The sequence below is a fragment of the Centropristis striata genome, chromosome 14 (genome assembly GCF_030273125.1).
Source record: "Centropristis striata isolate RG_2023a ecotype Rhode Island chromosome 14, C.striata_1.0, whole genome shotgun sequence".
In the NCBI taxonomy this organism is placed as follows: Eukaryota; Metazoa; Chordata; class Actinopteri; order Perciformes; family Serranidae; genus Centropristis; species Centropristis striata.
In genome coordinates, this window is record NC_081530.1 from 1,692,410 (window position 1) to 1,710,053 (window position 17,644).

Consider the following 17,644-nt stretch of genomic DNA (forward strand, 5'->3'; position numbering starts at 1 on the left):
TCTGATTATGTACAATCTTTGGTTGTTGCCTGTTCTCAAACTTGTCCCCTGCTGACCATTGTGCACTATTTCTAACTGTGAGCTAATCAAATCAAAGCAGAACAGTGGCTCTGTGCCAGTGGCTTCTGGTCAAACCGACTTCATACAAAGCAGCACAAAGCAGTGTGTCAGCTTCTGTGACATCTTCCTGGTGTTTCTAGCTGCCTGGGTAGTTCACTAGCACGAAACTTCCCATTTCTCCTGCCGACAGCAGGTATGAGGCCACCAAAAGACGAGATCTACTGCGGAAATTAACTGGAGCAATTTTAAATTAAACCTTTAAATCTCCCTTTTATCGCTTCACTGAATGTTTCCAATGTTACAAATATCACAGAGAATGGCTAGAGTGGCATATTTCTTTGAAAAACGTATTTCGTACGTGCTTTGGCCAGCATGGAGGAGACACAGATTGCATTTTTTGTTTGCTTGCTTGTTTACCTAAGCTGCTCTTACTATCCAGCTGATTTTAAGCCTTGTGCTAATTTAATCAGTAACCAGATAAAGCAGGTCTAGCCACGGGGTGGAGGTTCATTATCTCTGGCCTTTGTGCCAGCGAGCCCGAGTGGGATTTCAGTGGCACAGAGAAGTCAAAGGACCCATGTGTGCCATGAGAAAATTGCCAAAGACTTTCAAAGCAAGAGAAGAATAGAATACAACAGAGCTGAATGAAGGGAAGTAGGAACGGGATGCAGTTTCATTCCATCTGAAGAATAAGGAATAAAGCACTAAGATTCACAGATGTGCATATTCTATGTAACACCTGTGGGTGGTCTTCCATCCATTCAGTCACAATAAGCTGATACTGTGCTTTGCATATCTCCTGTAGTTCTCACTCTTCAATTAACATTTACTCTAACCTACAGGGCAGTACCACATGTCTGCACAGCGGGGCCTTTCACTTTTCCCATGTGACATGGGTCAATGCAGTCGGTCTCACTAGTGTCATGTAAGGTGGGTGACAGGTAATTATGGCTTTGCACTTATTTCCCCTGGTGCTCAACAGACTTGATATCCCTGAACCAGTCTCCTTGGTAGCAAAGTCAAACTATTTAATATACTATTAATATATTTTATATAATACTTGTAGGAGCCAATATTATGTTTAAGAAAGTTAAGCTTTTTACTGTATATTACAGCGTGTTTTATATTGGCTTATTGCCTTTTATTGTGTAGTTGCAATTTACCACAGCACCTGAAGTAGGCGCTGCACATGCGCATTGTTGTTCTGAAGGTTTTGGTCAGAAGGCAAAAGCGTGGATTAGCAGAGTGCTAATAGGTATATAATAGAGAAAAAAGGTTTTTTGACTGTCATTTCAGATGTTACCGTGTTTTTTAGTTGTTTCAGTTACTTCCTGATGTTTGTGGACCATTGTGGAAAACCAAGAGAAGCTTGGACTGACGTGTATTAATGGAATACCTGGATTCTGCAAAGATCAATAAACCAAGGAAACTACGACCTGACTCCGGTGGTTTGTGAGTAATTAAGGAACAGTAACATACGAGTGGAGCCAGCTGTACCTGCCTACTGCTAATAAATTGAGTGGCTTTAGAATTAAGATTTATGCTTGCCACTACAATACTTTACATGTTTTATGTAGCTCTATTGATGTATGTGTGACGTACAGTGTATGCATGCACATATTACAAAATATGAAAGTGTTAGATAAAGTAACTACCTAAGTGGATCATCATTAAAATGCTGAATTATTATAGCTACATGTTTTTGTTTCTGCAAACATATCTGAAGCAAGAGACATTTACATCATCCAAGGTCAGAAGCTAGACAAGTCTGACAGATTTCTTTCCACTAGTGAGAAAGAAAGGCACCATGCCCCAATTGCCTCCCAGTGGAGTTAACAAACAGTCTCTTTGCTCTTTTGTCTTTGGTTTTATCTCGTCACGCAATGTGGTCTCGGGCCTCCCGAGCTGCTTGATGTTGCTTCATCGAGCCACATCCCCACATTCACAATATCTCAAAAAAGGAGTGACAAACTCCTGTCAGGTAATTAGCCTAATTAGTCACTCACTTGTATTCCCTTCCCCTCCCTAAGCTCGCCTTTCCTCCTGCGTGGGTTTGAAGAGTACCATCATTAATATCATCCCGCTATGGGTCATAAAACATTCCATGTCACCGTGATAAAGGTCCCAGCCCTGGCCTGGGAAGAGAGCTGATAACCTCACTGGATGGAATAGTTTTAAATCAAACTGTCTGATGTTACAATTAGTTCAGTGCACACTAGCTAATTTTTTCATAACATGAGTCATGGTATGCACCATATTCTCTTCTTTTCGCTTTTGTTTTCTCCCTATTGTTTGACAGACTCTGGGGTTTAGAAACAATAAGCAGTGGCTTAAAAGATCCCACAATATTGAAAATCATTGACACAAATTACTGACGTGAGACCAATGATGCAGAAAGAAATTAAGAAAGATTCCACTTGAATATCAGTCAGACAGTCACAAATCTCAGAAGTGACTCATGTGGCTTTCTGCACGAGTACTTTGGGATTGAGCTTTTTTTTTTTTGACATTTCCACATTTGTGCTGCAGGAAAAATATCAACATGATAATTTGTCCCGTGGCTCACAAACAAAGAACAAGAAAGTTGTTTTACCTTCATAGGCAGCTTTAAATCCCTGCCCGCTGACCGCATAGTCAGACAGGAGCCACAGTGTGATCCTGGAGCCGGTACTCACAATGGGTGAAGGCAGCTGGAACCCTGTTAACCTGAGAACAAATGGACAGAAGGACAATAACGGTCAGACAGAAAAAAACAAAAAGATCCAATCAACAGCACAGTTGGTTGCAAGGTTAGGTATGAAGCCCGCTTCCATCAAGCCAGCTGTTCCCTTCGGCATTCAAGGATAACTTTTTGTATAACGAGGCTCTGAATCACCCACAAATTATTAAAATGCCAAGACCTCAACAGGACAGAGAACCTCAATAGATTTCTCTCCATCAGCAAGACAGAGTAACTGCAATCATGTAGCCGCAGTAAATTAGAAACACAGCAGTCGGTGTGGGAATGAACAAACAGCTCAACAGTCAACAAACATACAATTGCTAGACTCTGAGTCACCAACTATTTCTAATAACCAACCATTACTTTCAGATATGCAATTCAACTGGAGGAAAATAAAATGTTTATTTATACCTGCAATGTCAATCTGTGTGTGTGTCAGACTAAAGGTATCTTAGTACTAGGGCTGGGTGATATGGCCCTAAAAGAACATCACGATATTGCAGGCTATTTTTGCGATAACGATATTCTTGACGATATTAGGAAATACTTAAAAAGATATAGAAAATATGATTCTTTTTTTAGACTGTATAACTAAATAAAAATCTAAAATGTAGTTTGAAGTGTAAATCTCAACAGTTGCCAAATACAAAAAAGTTACTCTTGACTCAAAAATCAAAATAATCATTTAGGGGTTCCGGGGGCATATTTTAATGACATTTTGTAAAGGGGAATAAAGTTTCTTTTATGTTTTATTTAAGGCATCTTATTTTGACATTCTTCTTGTTTCTGCTAACACATCCACGTGCTCTTATTTTGAAAGCTGCATGTGTTTAGCTACAGGGAGTAAGTAGCTTTTTGTGATTAAAACAACTTTAACCACTACATCAAGATGTAGGAACATTGCCAATATCATGATATGCATTTTTTTAACCATAAAAAAAAATATATATATAATACAAATATATATATATTATCGTGAACGATACGATATGGCACACCCCTACTTAGTACTTCATGTTCTTTTCATGTTGGATGTCATTTTAAGGTTTTCTCAGTCTAACAGAATTCAGAAAATCCACTTGTTAATGTGGGCAAGTTCAGTGCTCTTATTACATTAACCTGAATTTATGGAGCATCTTTGGAGGGTTGGGTATCATTTAAAAAAGTGCGACACCAGTACCAATACAGATACTCTGAAAGGGAAACCAATGCCAACAGAGTACTTCATTTGTTTTTTCAACTTCATTCAAAACCCATCATGTGAGTGAAAGCATTGAGTTGTGTGAAATGCCACCGCCACTTTTCCCCATCCAAATGATTTTTACACTAATACATTACACGCTGAACTGCCAGCTCTGTCACACCACACCACTGACTGTTTCGGTTGTAGCTGCTGCAGAATCTGGCCAATCACATGTCACATTAAATCTTGTAGGCTTGCAATAATCAGCTGCAAGGAAAACCATGAAAAGTGCTATTTTTTTCTAGATCTGGCTACAAAAGAAAAGGCATCAACAGCAGTTATTGTTTGAAGGGAGAAGTTTCCGTTACCCAGACCTAAATCTCAGACCCTTACTAATACCAAATTATGAGTGGCACGTATTTTATCCTACTTTTAAGATTTAAGAGAATGACTAAGCCTGTAAATAGGTGAAGAATGGGGAGGAACATCTACACATACTCATGCAGAAGTGGAAATCCAAAATGGACTATTTTGTTAATTAAAATGACTTTTCTTTAAAGATACTGATTGGATTGAACTATCATCTTGCCCCTGATTTTGGTGGAACATACATCTACAGCAGTGTTTATTTTGAGTCATAACAACTGTTATGACTGCACTTATATGGTAGTTTTCTTGGATTTGTTGGTGCCCTGCAGTGGTGGAAGAAGTATTCAGATCTTTTACTTAAGTAAAAGTACTAATACCACACTGTACAATTACTCCACCACAAGTAAAAGTCAAAAAATACTGAAGTAAAAGTACAAAAGTATCAGCACAAAAATGTACTTAAAGTATCAAAAGTAAAAGTACTCATCATGCAGAATGGACCCACTCAGATTGTTTTATATGTTCTAAATATATTATTACATAATTTGTATTGATGCTTTTATGTAAGCAGTGCTTTAATTTTGTAAAGATGGGGCTCATTTTAACTATTTATTATACTGTTATGAGATTTATTTTTTTTTTTAATTACAAAAACTACAAATTGATCATGTATTTATGTTGAATCTCTATCTGTAAAGTAACTAAAGCTGGCGGCTAAATGTAGTGAAGTAAAAAGTTCAATATTTGCCTAAAAAGTTAGTGGAGTAGAAGTAAAAAGTAAAAAAAAAAATGGAAATACTCAAGTAAAGTCCTCTGTGTCTTTTATTTATTTTATTTATTTTACTACTTTTAGCTACGTCTTTTATTTTATTTTACTATGTTTATCTGTTTGATTGTATTGTTTTATTTATGGCATCATTTTAGATTCATACACTTGTTTTTTATTGCTGATTGGTATATGGAATTGTTTGTTTTATTGTTGATTTTATGTACAGCACTTTGGAGACGTTTGTGTTGTTTAAATGTGCTATACAAATAAAGGGGGATTGGATTGATTGGATTGAAGTAAAGTACAAGTACCTAAAAATTGTACTTAAGTACAGTACTTGAGTATATGTACTTAGCTACTTCCCACCACTGGTGCCCTGTATCTTAAACAGTTGTCATTACATAATGTCACATTATTACTTTAAGCACAGGTGAGGACACATGTTAATTTAATCCATACCACAGTATCATCACATATTGGTTATTCATGCATGATCTTTGATGTTGTGGCCAAGTGGCCCAGGTGCACATGACGCACAGAACATGACAGCAGACCAAAGGCCGTGCTAAAACACTGCCTAAATTATGTCATTGTGCCAAGGCACAAGCATATTTAATAGGATAGTATTCTTAAGCAATAAACACAAACATAAAAACCAAACAGTGTAAGACCTATTACTAGATTGAATTCAAATGATGCAAGACATTATAAAGGCAAATAAGATGTAATTTATGTCCCTTTTAGCAGTTTAATTTGATCATATTTTTAGTCTTTTCTACTCAAAAGTCCCTTCTCATACAGGTAATGTTCTTTCTGTATTTAATTTTGTTTTTCAAGCAACTAATAGGACAATAAACTCAGATCATTAATTTGATTTTATGGCTCTGAGTCTGAGTAAAACTTCAACGTCACACACTCTCAAAGGAAAACTTCATAAACAAATTTAAGCACTGCTTTGAGATGGGACTATTTTTAGTTCTAAAAAATTCTAGCAGTGGTGATTAAATAGCTTTCCCAGCTATTTCCAAGAATATGTTTTCTCAGAAATGTTGATGAACAGTTAAACAAGCCAAATAAAGCAGAATTGTCCAACAACAATACCCCCCATACCTTTCATCTGTTAATGTTTATTATTAGTTGTCATTATATGAGACTTCTGACAATATCAAGTAAGCTAAAAATCAAGCTAACTTCTAGTTTTGACATAGATATTTGAAGTTTTTGAACTGTAAATTGAGCAGAAGATAATGTAAATCGTCATTATTCAACCTTAATATAATAAGATGGTATATATATTATATGGTATATAATAAGTTTATAAAAAGATGGTTCCGTTATGCTCAGCTAAACCGTTTCATAAAGTTAAACGGCTCGGCCTCTAGTAGTTTTAGTTAGCAGCTAGCATTAACCCATTAGCCTATATTCATAGCTCATGTAGCTCTCGTCCTTTAACGTTACAATGGCCGGTATCTGCTTTTAAAACATTTAGCTAGCGTAAGTAAATTTCACCTCATTAAATTATCACCTCTGAATCAGGACCTGTGGGGCTTTCCTCTGAGAAGCAGCTGGTCATTTCACTCCGTGAAACCATGACCAGTTCAGCAGCCAAGGTCGACTCTTACAGCAGTAGTTCTCAACCTTTTTGACAACCCAATTTAACATGCATGTTGTCCGCGACAACACTCTCAACCACTCACTGAACAGAATCTCACACGCACAGTTCGGATCACCCAAAAAAGAAACAAAATGACCAAACAAAGACACAAAATGTCCAGAAAAAACAGAAAATGACCAAAAAAGGAAACAAACTGATCAAAAAAAGACACAAAATGATCAAAAAAAGACACATAATGGCCTAAAAAGACAAAATGACCAAAAGACACATTATGACCATAAAAAGACACAAAATGACAAAAACAAAAAAAACACAAAATGGCCAAAAAAAGACACAAAATGACCAAAAAACTAACACAAAATGACCAAAAAAAGACATTAAGTGACCATATACACATTAACACATGAACACTTTAACACAGTGGAGACAGAGCTGACTTCCAAAATGATTTGGCGACCCCCAGAAATCATCTCAGGACCCCAATTGGGGTCCCGACCCCAAGGTTGAGAATAGCTGTCTTACAGCACCTAACACCCCCAGTGCTGTCAGATATCGCTAACCACCGCCGCAGTGACTTGCTGAGTATATTATTAATGAAAAAAAAAAAAAATTAATGAATTAGGGTGGTCATGGATAAAGTTTTGGTGCCCTCTGGTTGAACAAACTGCATGAAGTGAGTTTGAATTGACCCATACTATACAGTAGCTGTTTTCAATTAAAAATGTAAAAATCTATCATTTTTAATTAATGTAGGCCTATGTCCCAACATGTCAAACTATTAAAAGTATTGGGAAACGCTTTATATTAAGGTCCTTGTAATAACATTAATTAACAAATAATATGGCCCTTGTAAGTCCTTACAAGATGCTTATTAACATAATAGTGTGTTTATAAGCTTATATAAGTGTTAATAATGGCATTACAAACACCCATGACCCACCCATTATGTCTTTGCCATGCCTTTATTCATCTTATTTTGTTTGCTTATTGATATTAAAATATACTTTATTGCTCATCTATTATAAGTTAACTATAAGTTAACTATGCTTTTTGCAACTACCGGATCTAAAGCGAGAACAATGCCTTATTACTTGTTAATTAATGGTTATTAAGGACCTTATTATAAAGCGTTACCAAGTATTCTAATATATTATCTTACTACCAATACCTCCTAATTTGAATCATCAAAACTTAAAAAAAGAGAAGAAAAAAAATAAGAAAGATATAATGCTGTTTGATTCCCTTCTATCTACAATAACAGTCAAATTATTGTCATTCTGCTCCTTATTTTAAGACGTAGAAGCACACAGAATTAATTTGTTTGGAGATGTTTAATAAAGTACCATAACGACTCGTGTGGCAAACAACCTCTGTGGGACTAATAACCAATGTACAAAAATTATGTTGGAAACAAGTAATATACTTTTGAGTAATGAGCCTTGTCTTATTAGTACGAGCTTTCGGCAGCAGCTTTACCTGGTTCAGCTATTAAATCCATTTAACATGTTTGCCACCCACACACTGGCAGTACTTACATGCACAAGCACATACTTATTAAAAAAAAAAACAGGTGTCGTCCACTGTTCATGTGTTGTCAGTTACCACAGGTTGATTCATCTGTGCATAGACATGAACGTGTGCACGCTATGGATCCGTGATTTACAGATTTTAATAAAGGACAATGTTCTTCACCTGACTTTAAGCTCATGCTTAAAATTTCCGATCCCAAGTGCCACTTTAATTTTCATTTTATGTTCCCACATGCACTTCCTCACTGCATGTGTATCCCACTTTTTACAATCTATTACACCCCTGCCTTTTATCTCTCAATGTTAAGAGGGGCCTCAGTGTTTCACTTAATCCTTAAGTACCACATTGGAGGTGGGGAAAAATTGCAAAACACCAGTGCGGAAAAGATGAATTGAACCAAAAAGGGAAGAGGACTTTAATATATGCATGATTTCACTCCTCTCTGTGAGATTGTCACGGTGGGATATCAGCTAAACGATGGGACACATGTTCATGCAAATAGCCCCTTCGCTGACCACAAATTGAGTTGGAAGGCAGCCATCTTGGTTCAGCAGCGCACTGCAGGGACGGGGGGATTGATAGAGGGTATGATGGAAGGGTTGAAAGAGCGGGGAGGAATGGAGGGGGGGTCTACAAACTCAGAGGGATTCTCGCCGCATCCAAAGCGTGATCATCTGGCAGCATAAGCCAGATACGGCCCCCTGAATCATTTTTCCAGGCTAAGAGAAAACAAAATGGATACCGTCAGAAAACACACAGAAACTGGCTTTCACATGCGAAGCGAGATTAAATATTGCAATGTGATATGGGCCGTGGCAATCTGAGGCGTGCAGCCGGTATTGTGGAAAAAGCCAGCTGGGGGATTGCCTGTTATCAAGGAAAAAGATGCGAGATATGATTCCGACTGAGCGATACAAAAGAACGGATTTGCAGCGCAGGTGTCTCAAGTGAGTGGTAAATTGATGGAGGGAGGATGAAAGAAAGTGAGGGACAGAAGAAGACAGAAAGAGAAGTTAAGAAAAAAATAGCACAGTTATGGGAAATCATTGGCTGCTGCTGCTGCTGCTGCTGTATGGAAAGCTGTGTAACCCCAGGAATGATGGCCTCCGAGGAGAAGAAAAGGTGTAGGTGTGCATGGCTGCATCCACACTAAACAGTATAAGCTGGATGTGTGTGCAAGTGTTTGCATAAGCGTGTGTGTGTGTGTGTGTGTGTGTGTGTGTGTGCATGGGGAGAGCAGAGGTCTATTAAGAGGACTTTCCACCTGACTGGCCTCAGCATCATCTCAATGAAGAACCTCTGCTTCCAATTATCCCACTACTACCCATGGGAACCAGAGAGAGAGACAGACAGAGGGGGAGATAGAGCATATGTGCAGAAAGATGGCCGTATAGAAACAGAGTTGAGATTTTGTAATGAGGAGGGCAAGAATATGAAAAAGTGGAGAGGTGAGAGAGACACATCAGTACGTGGGAATGTAAAAACTCCAACCATGACTTGAGTGAGGATGAGTCACTGTGAGAAAACTCCTTCATTAACTCCTCTAGTCAGAGATGCATGCTCACACACCAACGCACACACGCTGTTTTATTCATTTGAACATTTTCGTGCATGTTTGTGATCCCCCCCACCCAAATATATGCGTGTTTACAGCTGTAAACAGACAGAGACTAAATCAGGTCATTCGTCCTTTAATCTTATTCACTCGATAAATGTGTGTGTGAATGTTGTCAGGGTGGAAGGTAAGCACAGTGCTGATACAGCTGATTCTCACCCCAGAAGGAAGGAAGAGGGAGGGAGGGGGAGAAAAAAAGGAAAAGAAAAATAGATACAGCAGCAGGATTTTGATGGCTGAGTAGAGGGGAGACATTAGCCAATAAATGATGGGTGGTGAGAGAGACAGGGGGAGAGGGAGTTGAAGTGCAGAGTCAAGAACTATGTGTGTATTTCATGTGTATTTGTGTGAGTACTCTTTCTATACAGGACCCTGTGCAGCTATAACTTGTCAGTGGTCAAGGCCAAGGCCAGGGCCTGATGCTCTGTTGTGCTCTGTAAGCTCTAATTCTCCACTGACTGCCTATCACAGAAATGCTGAGCACTAGTGCCCAGTCACTGCAACACACACACACACACACACACACACACACACACACACGAACGAACGCTTCCCCGGGATGTTTTTGTCAAAAGGAAAATATTCTTCAATTGCTAAATTAGACTTGTTTTTTTCTTGATTTTAAAAGGATAGAAATATTTCTTTTCAAAATGCAACCTTGGATCCTAACTGTTGCCATTCAGTGTGTGTGTGTGTGTGTGTATGACTCATCGCTGATTTTACTTTGAGTGAAAAAAAGCTGACCGTGTAGCCTGGTAGAGGTTAAAATGGCAATCCATTCCCACACACATGATTTGATTCCTCCAGCTAATAGGAAGACTTTCACAAGCAATTAAACTGTATATCTATCAGCCTTCTTATCCGTTCTTTTTTGGGTAAGCTGTAATGTACCACGCCACTTTGCCCAAGGGCGTGATCTGGCCTTGATGGAGTTTTATGGTTAGCCCTCAGCGCTCTCAATTTCAGTTTAAATTCCTGTTATTTAATCCGTAAGCCTGCAAACGTGCTACCAGGAATCCTAGTCGTTTTGTAAGGGAAGAAGACATTGAACCCATTCTATTGCTCTGAGCTCCAGACAAAAGGTTTCTAATCATATAAACATATAATATGATCATGTTTATGAATATAAATGTGGATTTTAAAGGGACCGTTCAATCCAAAATAAAAAAATACATATTTGTCCTCTTAGCTGTACTCCTGTTTATGAATCCAGCATGTTTAAGTGTGAGATGGCAGATATCAGCAGTAGAGATGTCTGCCTTCTCTTCAACATAATGGTACTAGGGTGCACTTGGCTTGTTGTGCTCAAAGTAAAAAAAAAAATGGAAAACTCAACAGCAATGACTCTTCTCCCTTGCAACTATTTTCTTTCTAGTATAGCTCCAAAATGAAACTGCTCACACAAGGTCTGTGCTGAGTGCCATATAGTCCCATTATCTCCAGCAGAAGGCAGACATCTCTACGGCTCATATCACCACTCAACTCTCTCAAAGTAAACCCAAAACAATCTAAATTGATAAATAGCACTATAGGTAAGAGAAATAAATCTGTGTATTTGATTTGGGGGCGGACTGTCTGTTTTAACATACTCCTGCTAGTTCTGCCCTTTCATCATCACATCGCACTTTCCAGAAAGCATTCAGCCCACAACAAAGGCAAACCTAGCTAGAGGCAGCAACAATTTGCAAATTTCATCCTGCACACAGCTTGACGCAGATCCCACAACAACCCAACAGTATTTCAAACACGACTGACACCCTTTTGAATGCAACAGGCTAATTCTTTACATCTGTCTCGTGAAGAAAGACGGGCTTGTAGCACGCTCGTTAATATTCATACATGCGTGACATCACAACGTGTTTGCGCATCGCGGCTGAGCAGCGAGGATGGGAGAGCCTCTCTGATGCTGAATGCTGATGGTGAGATAATCAACCGCAGTCAGCGCCAACTGAGAGACAAACCGCAGTGAAGTCATTAACAAACCAATGTCTCTGGAGAGCGAGAGGGGGAGACGGCGAGGGAGGGGGAGGCTGATATCAGGGGAAAGCAGAGGTGAGAGGAGGAGGAAATATTAGCAGTGACTGGAGGAGATCTGAACTGATGAAGTACTCCAGAGAAAGTAGGAACAGCTAAATAGAATTCTCTGTGTTGGGGTAGTTGGCTGTGAATAACAGTTGAAATGTAAAAAGTTAAACAGAAAAAAATAATGGAACTTGTGAGTGGAGAGTGAAATAAGGGCGAGGGAGAAAAGCAATGCAATTATGAAAACAAGTGAATAATTTACAGTGTCAGAACACTGATAGAATGCCTTACTCATCAGCTGTGTTCATTTTGGGGCCATAAAAAGACACGGGTGGCAACACCGGACTGATTAGCTGTCATTCCCTGTGCAGAATAGCTAAAGTCATCACCAGCTAAATTAAAGGATGTGTGCGTTTAGAATGAGTGGAGGAATTTTGGAACACTACCAATGGCTTTACCAGAGATAAGTGCTCCCATAGTCTTAAATTATATATCTTTCTTAAATCTAATTCTACCTAAGGCTTGGAGTAAGTATGTAGTTATGGCATACACACACATTCATACACAAGTTTACTTCCTCTGGGGTGTCTGCCGGTCAGTGAGTGAGTGAGTGATGGGACTGGTTTATCTTTGGTCGATCTGAACTCCATTAACGATGTATTACATCGCCCTGATGCTATCTGCATCTGCTCAACACCACAGATACCTGTGAGGCATCAAAGAGGGCTGGACAATCCCTCTGATGTAGGATCACATACAGAATATTCTAACATGTCCTCATACCTTAATGGCAGTATAGGTTTTTTTGTAAAAATGAACCTGACATGAACCTTTACATCCTAGAATGGAACTAATAGGTATGGTTTCGGTGCCTAAACTACTTGGTTATGTTTTAGAAAAGATCGTATTTTGGATTCATAGACTGTTTACAAGAAGTGGATGCAGCCATTATGATGCCACCCATTGGTTTAATTTTGAAGCCTTGAGTTTAACATTTTGGGCATCGCCATCTTGAATATTTGGAACCAGAAGTGACCATATTTGGATGTGAGGGTGGAGCTGAGGAGGAGGATGCAAAGTTATTAGCTAATGCTAGAACTAGTTAGCAAGCTTGGTCAGTCCCTAATTTAAAAAGAAAAAAGTTGAATCCTTAGCATGTCTTTTACAAGCTGCAATGCAGAAGTGCCTTACACCTGCACTCTTTCTACTGGCCAGCAGGGGGCGACTCCACTGGTTGCAAAAAGTAGTCAGATTGTATAATAGGAAAAGGAAAATTACTCAACTTGATTGATTTATTACCTCAGTAAACATTTTTCTGATGAGCATATGGTCTCAGTTGGTAATTTTAAGTCTTCTTCAATCCAGTGTGATCTTTGTTTTGTAAACTGTTGGTCCCATTTAGAGTAAAATAAGGGATAAAGCAGGGTATGCTTTAAGTCGTGGCTGCCTTGTGTTCGACAGGCCGCTACCAAAATGTGTGTTTTTGGTGTAGATCTTTGACCCTTTCACAGTGTGTTTTCAGTTCATGAAACACTTTGGTCACTTTAAAATGTCATGTTGAGTGTTTGGTTGTACTAAAAGACACTCGAAAGAGTCAGCTGTTCATTTTGAATTATGACAGCCTGATTATGATTGCCTTGACCACGTAACATAACCAACATTTAAGTTAAAATAACTCAGCATGAACTTTTTGTAGCACAAAGGACAGAAACACCAGTCTACTGGATGAAAGTTCTGTGTTTGTTTCACGCATCTGACCACCCTGACCTCTGCAAAGTTTGTCACCCTTTTGACTGTATAACCTGTATTTTTCCTATGCTCCCACAATAATTACTCTGGCCAAAAGGTTGCCATCTAACAAAAAATGTAAATACGGGTTGTGATTAGCTTTTAACTTATACGGCTGTTTTTTTGGGTGAGGACTATCTGGAGTAATTAGCTGATAATACAGGTGCAAAAATCCATGCACAGCGATTAAAGAACTACTAAACATTTCAATCCTTCAAAATATTGCTTGCTTTGCTGACATATATGCACTTAAGGACATGATTTATATCATAAAAAGCCTCATAATCTGAATCTTTGATATAGAATCTGCCAATGAGCACCATAAAGGCTTTGACAGAAGGAAAAAGGAAGTAAAAAAGGATTGCATTCTTTGTTCATTTGTTCCCCTGTTGTAGAGACATAAGTCAATTACGCTTACAGCAAACAAATCAAGGCTGACAAATGAAACAAGGTGACGTTCACAAGTCCACTGCGTTTCCCTCTGCTCCGCACAAATCGCTTTGCAATAATCCTCGGGCAGGAAACAATTAGGGATAGAATAAAAGTAATTCAATGTCGTGCCACTCTCGCCCCTAGGAAAGTGACAAAGCTAAGTGGTAGCCATGAGATATGCTGTTGTTTACTCGCTGCTACGGTGTGTGTGCGGGTCTGTGTGTTTGTTTGTGTGTGTTTGTTTGTGTGTGTGTGTGTGTGTGTGTGTGCGTGAGGAGTTAGAGCAATTATGACACACAAGGATGTTGTGAATGATCAAGGGGAGAAAAAGGACAGGCGTAAGAGAGCCAATTGAAAGCTAACAAGGTGAAAAGAAAAAACCCACAAATATCAAACACATATCCTTTACTTAAGATATTTAATTATGTATATATGCTGTATAATAAGGTGTGTGCCATTGACTTTAACTTACATATTTGTGTCTATTATCTGGAGTACAAAAACAACAGCAGAGATGTTGTTTTGTAAAGACTCATTTCTGTGAAAATAACACAAGCAACAGTAGTAGTGTGAAGTCCACTAATGCCTAAATAAACAGGTTATATAACACATGGTGCTAAGAAGGTCAAATTATGTGTGGATGAGTCAGCCTCCAAAGCAACAAGATTTTGATGAGTAACAGACAGAGTTGGCTTCGTGCAGCGGTGCAAGGAATGTGGCATGATTTAAATATGAGTGATAAAAACAAACAAACAAACCGCTAATGTACACTTGGGTAACGGCTGAGTGCAGTGTTGCCTTCCCCAGAATCTCTCAGATTAAAAGGATATGTTGTTTAATCAAATGCAGCCATTTGCCACTTAGTAAAGCACACACCCAATCCCTCTTTATACAAACTGTATCTTCCTCTCTCTGTCTCTGACTCATCCTTTCTCCAATTGTTTCAATTGTTTCTCCATCTGGAGGAAACAATCATCAATGGGCTCACCACCAGAATTATTTGAGTCATTGAATGAGCCTGAGATGTTGGCAGCGATTCAGATGTCGAGGACTATGGGATACTTTTTCATGGTACTTCCAAAAAAGGAGAAATGTTAAAGGTACAGCATAGAAAAGGCTTGGGCCAGTGTGAATATTTTCAAAATGCATTGATTTTTAAGCCAAACTGGAGACCAGACTGGACCAGCAAACCAGAATCCCACACCTTGGTGTCGCATGCATGACTCAGCAGCTGCTCCTGGGTGCAACATAATGAGACTGAGAGAGAGTGAGAGTGTTGCACTTCAAGACCAACTGATGGCTGTAATACTGCTCTTAGCAATTTGGGTTTTTTTTGTGCGTGTGTTTCGGCTGACCTCTGCTCTTTCTTTGGCTTAAAATCCAAAATGTTGGATGGGTTTTTGAGTTTGACCATGAAATACTTTTGATCAGCTAATGTGTTAGGTACTGATTATTCTTATAACGACTCTATAGAGTGAAAAATAAATGACATATTTTTGTAGGCCAACCTGGCATTTAGCATCGCCATGGGGTCTATTAAAAATAAGTCTGTGGGATTTTTGCATAGGATTTTGGATCATTGCAGAAAATAAGTTCTATGGCAAACACACATTTTCTGATGTTAACACGTTTTGTGCAGCAGAATAACCTTCACAAATTAGTGTTTTGAATCTTTTAAAGCAGCTTGTCACACCGCGGTGAGTGTTTTGTCAAGTTGCGTTTTTGTCCTGTCTCTGTCTTGTCAATTCCTGTTTTATTTTGAAAAGTAACTCTCCTCTCGTTTCAGGTCACTTGCCCTTCCTCATGTGTCTCCAGTCTGATTGTCTTCCCTGATTCCCTGATTGTGTCCACCTGTTCCCCATTACCCTCATGTGCTTATAGTCTGTGTCTCCCCTTTGTCCTGTGCCAGTGTGTCATGTCTTTTGTCCGCACCACTAGCTCTGAACCACAGTATTGCCACAGTCATAGTCTTGTGAAATTGTTATTTTTCCTTAGCCCTCGTTAAGAGTGATTTTTTGTTGGCCTTTTGCCCCTTTTTGCCTAGAGATCTCCTCAGTTTTGTTTTGGTATTTTTCTTAGTAACTCCCTCGTTTTTAGAGGCGCCTTTTGTTACCTGTAGCTCCGTTTTTCTTGGACACAATAAAGACCTTGTTTTTTCTCAACTACTCTGCATCCGAGTCCTATTCCTGGGTTTCCCCTTCGTGTCACAGCTGAAGTAAAAAGGTAACATTATGCGCTAGTGAATTACTCCATGGTCGCATGACTTGAACATCACTACTGTAGCCTAATAAATTGTTTATTAACCTAATCTACGATCTAAAAGAGTTTGCAAGAACACTAAAAAGAGTTCCCGTCTGTGTCCCACATGATGCCGTTCAATGTCTCCGACAACCACTGTAGTCTCATTTAGCCACTTGTTTGCAACCACCTTTTTAAGAACACATAAAAACGTAATAATTCACAAGTTGGGGTATTTACTAACGTACAATGTCATACAACAAAACCAGAGCACCTCTCCAGCTTGTGTTAACCACAGATCTTATTTCAGGCATCTAACCAAAAACCCATTCAAAATCCTCATTGAGTTGGAGGGGGTAGACCCCTGGGTGCTAAGATGCTAACTTACTTCCTAGTTCCTATTGATGAGTAGCTTTTTTGCATGTATATGCATTAATGCATGCCTGCACTGCAAAGCAAACTCGACACCATTGAGGTTTCTTCCAAAGATACATTCAAATTTTCATAATTTGCACAGCGATCTCTCCCCCTGTCTCTCCCTATCGCTGTGATCTTCTGTTTCCCCGTCGCTCCACAGAGGGTTGCCGCTAATAAACTCCAAAACAAGGTTGGGCAGAAGATCTGATTAGCCAGCAGGGCTAACAGGGACACAGTGACCGATGGAGCGCCCAACCAACACTATTTACTTTCTACCCGTCGCTCCTCTTTTTTTTATTCCTGTGGCAATGATGATCAAAGAGCAGCAGAGGCAAGGAGACAGGGAGGGAGAGGAGAGAGGAGAGAGGAGGAGGTGGGCAGCAGTGTGTTACTGAAGTACAGCACTGATCTAGAATTAGCTGCAGGCTCTCACAAACACTCATTTACTCATATTCCATTTGTCTAGTTTCCTTTGGTCCCTCTCTGCTTGTATATCTCAACATTAATGCCCTCTATCTTTAAATGATTTCCTTTTTGGTATGGAGACCAAATGAATCTATTCTGTTTCAGTCCTCAGCATCGCTGCACTGGTCTCACAGAAATCCGTGAAATAGCCACGGATTTCGCTTAACTCAAAATCCGTGGAATAGCCACGGAATCGCTCAAATTTCCGTGAAACTGACACGGATTTCGCTACAATGTAAGTTAATGACAGTCATATCCCGTGGCTATTCCAACATACAAAGTGATTATGTACATTCACTGAGTGAAAATTTAGAAAATAAAACATATATTTCTCACTAGAAATGTGATCAAAATCCATTTTTATGCAGAAACTAAGTCAAATTATTGATTTTTCACAAAAAATGAGAGAACTGTCCGCC

At 39.1% G+C, this 17,644-nt stretch overlaps 1 protein-coding gene across 1 annotated transcript in view; it reads right to left on the reverse strand.

The window, feature by feature from the left end:
• csmd2 (CUB and Sushi multiple domains 2) overlaps nucleotides 1-17,644 on the reverse strand; it is a 358,175-nt gene that overhangs the window by 292,980 nt on the left and 47,551 nt on the right. The window contains exon 3 of the mRNA XM_059350192.1: nucleotides 2,654-2,766. Within this exon, the coding sequence (XP_059206175.1) occupies nucleotides 2,654-2,766 (113 nt within the window). The remainder of the gene's footprint in view (nucleotides 1-2,653; nucleotides 2,767-17,644) is intronic.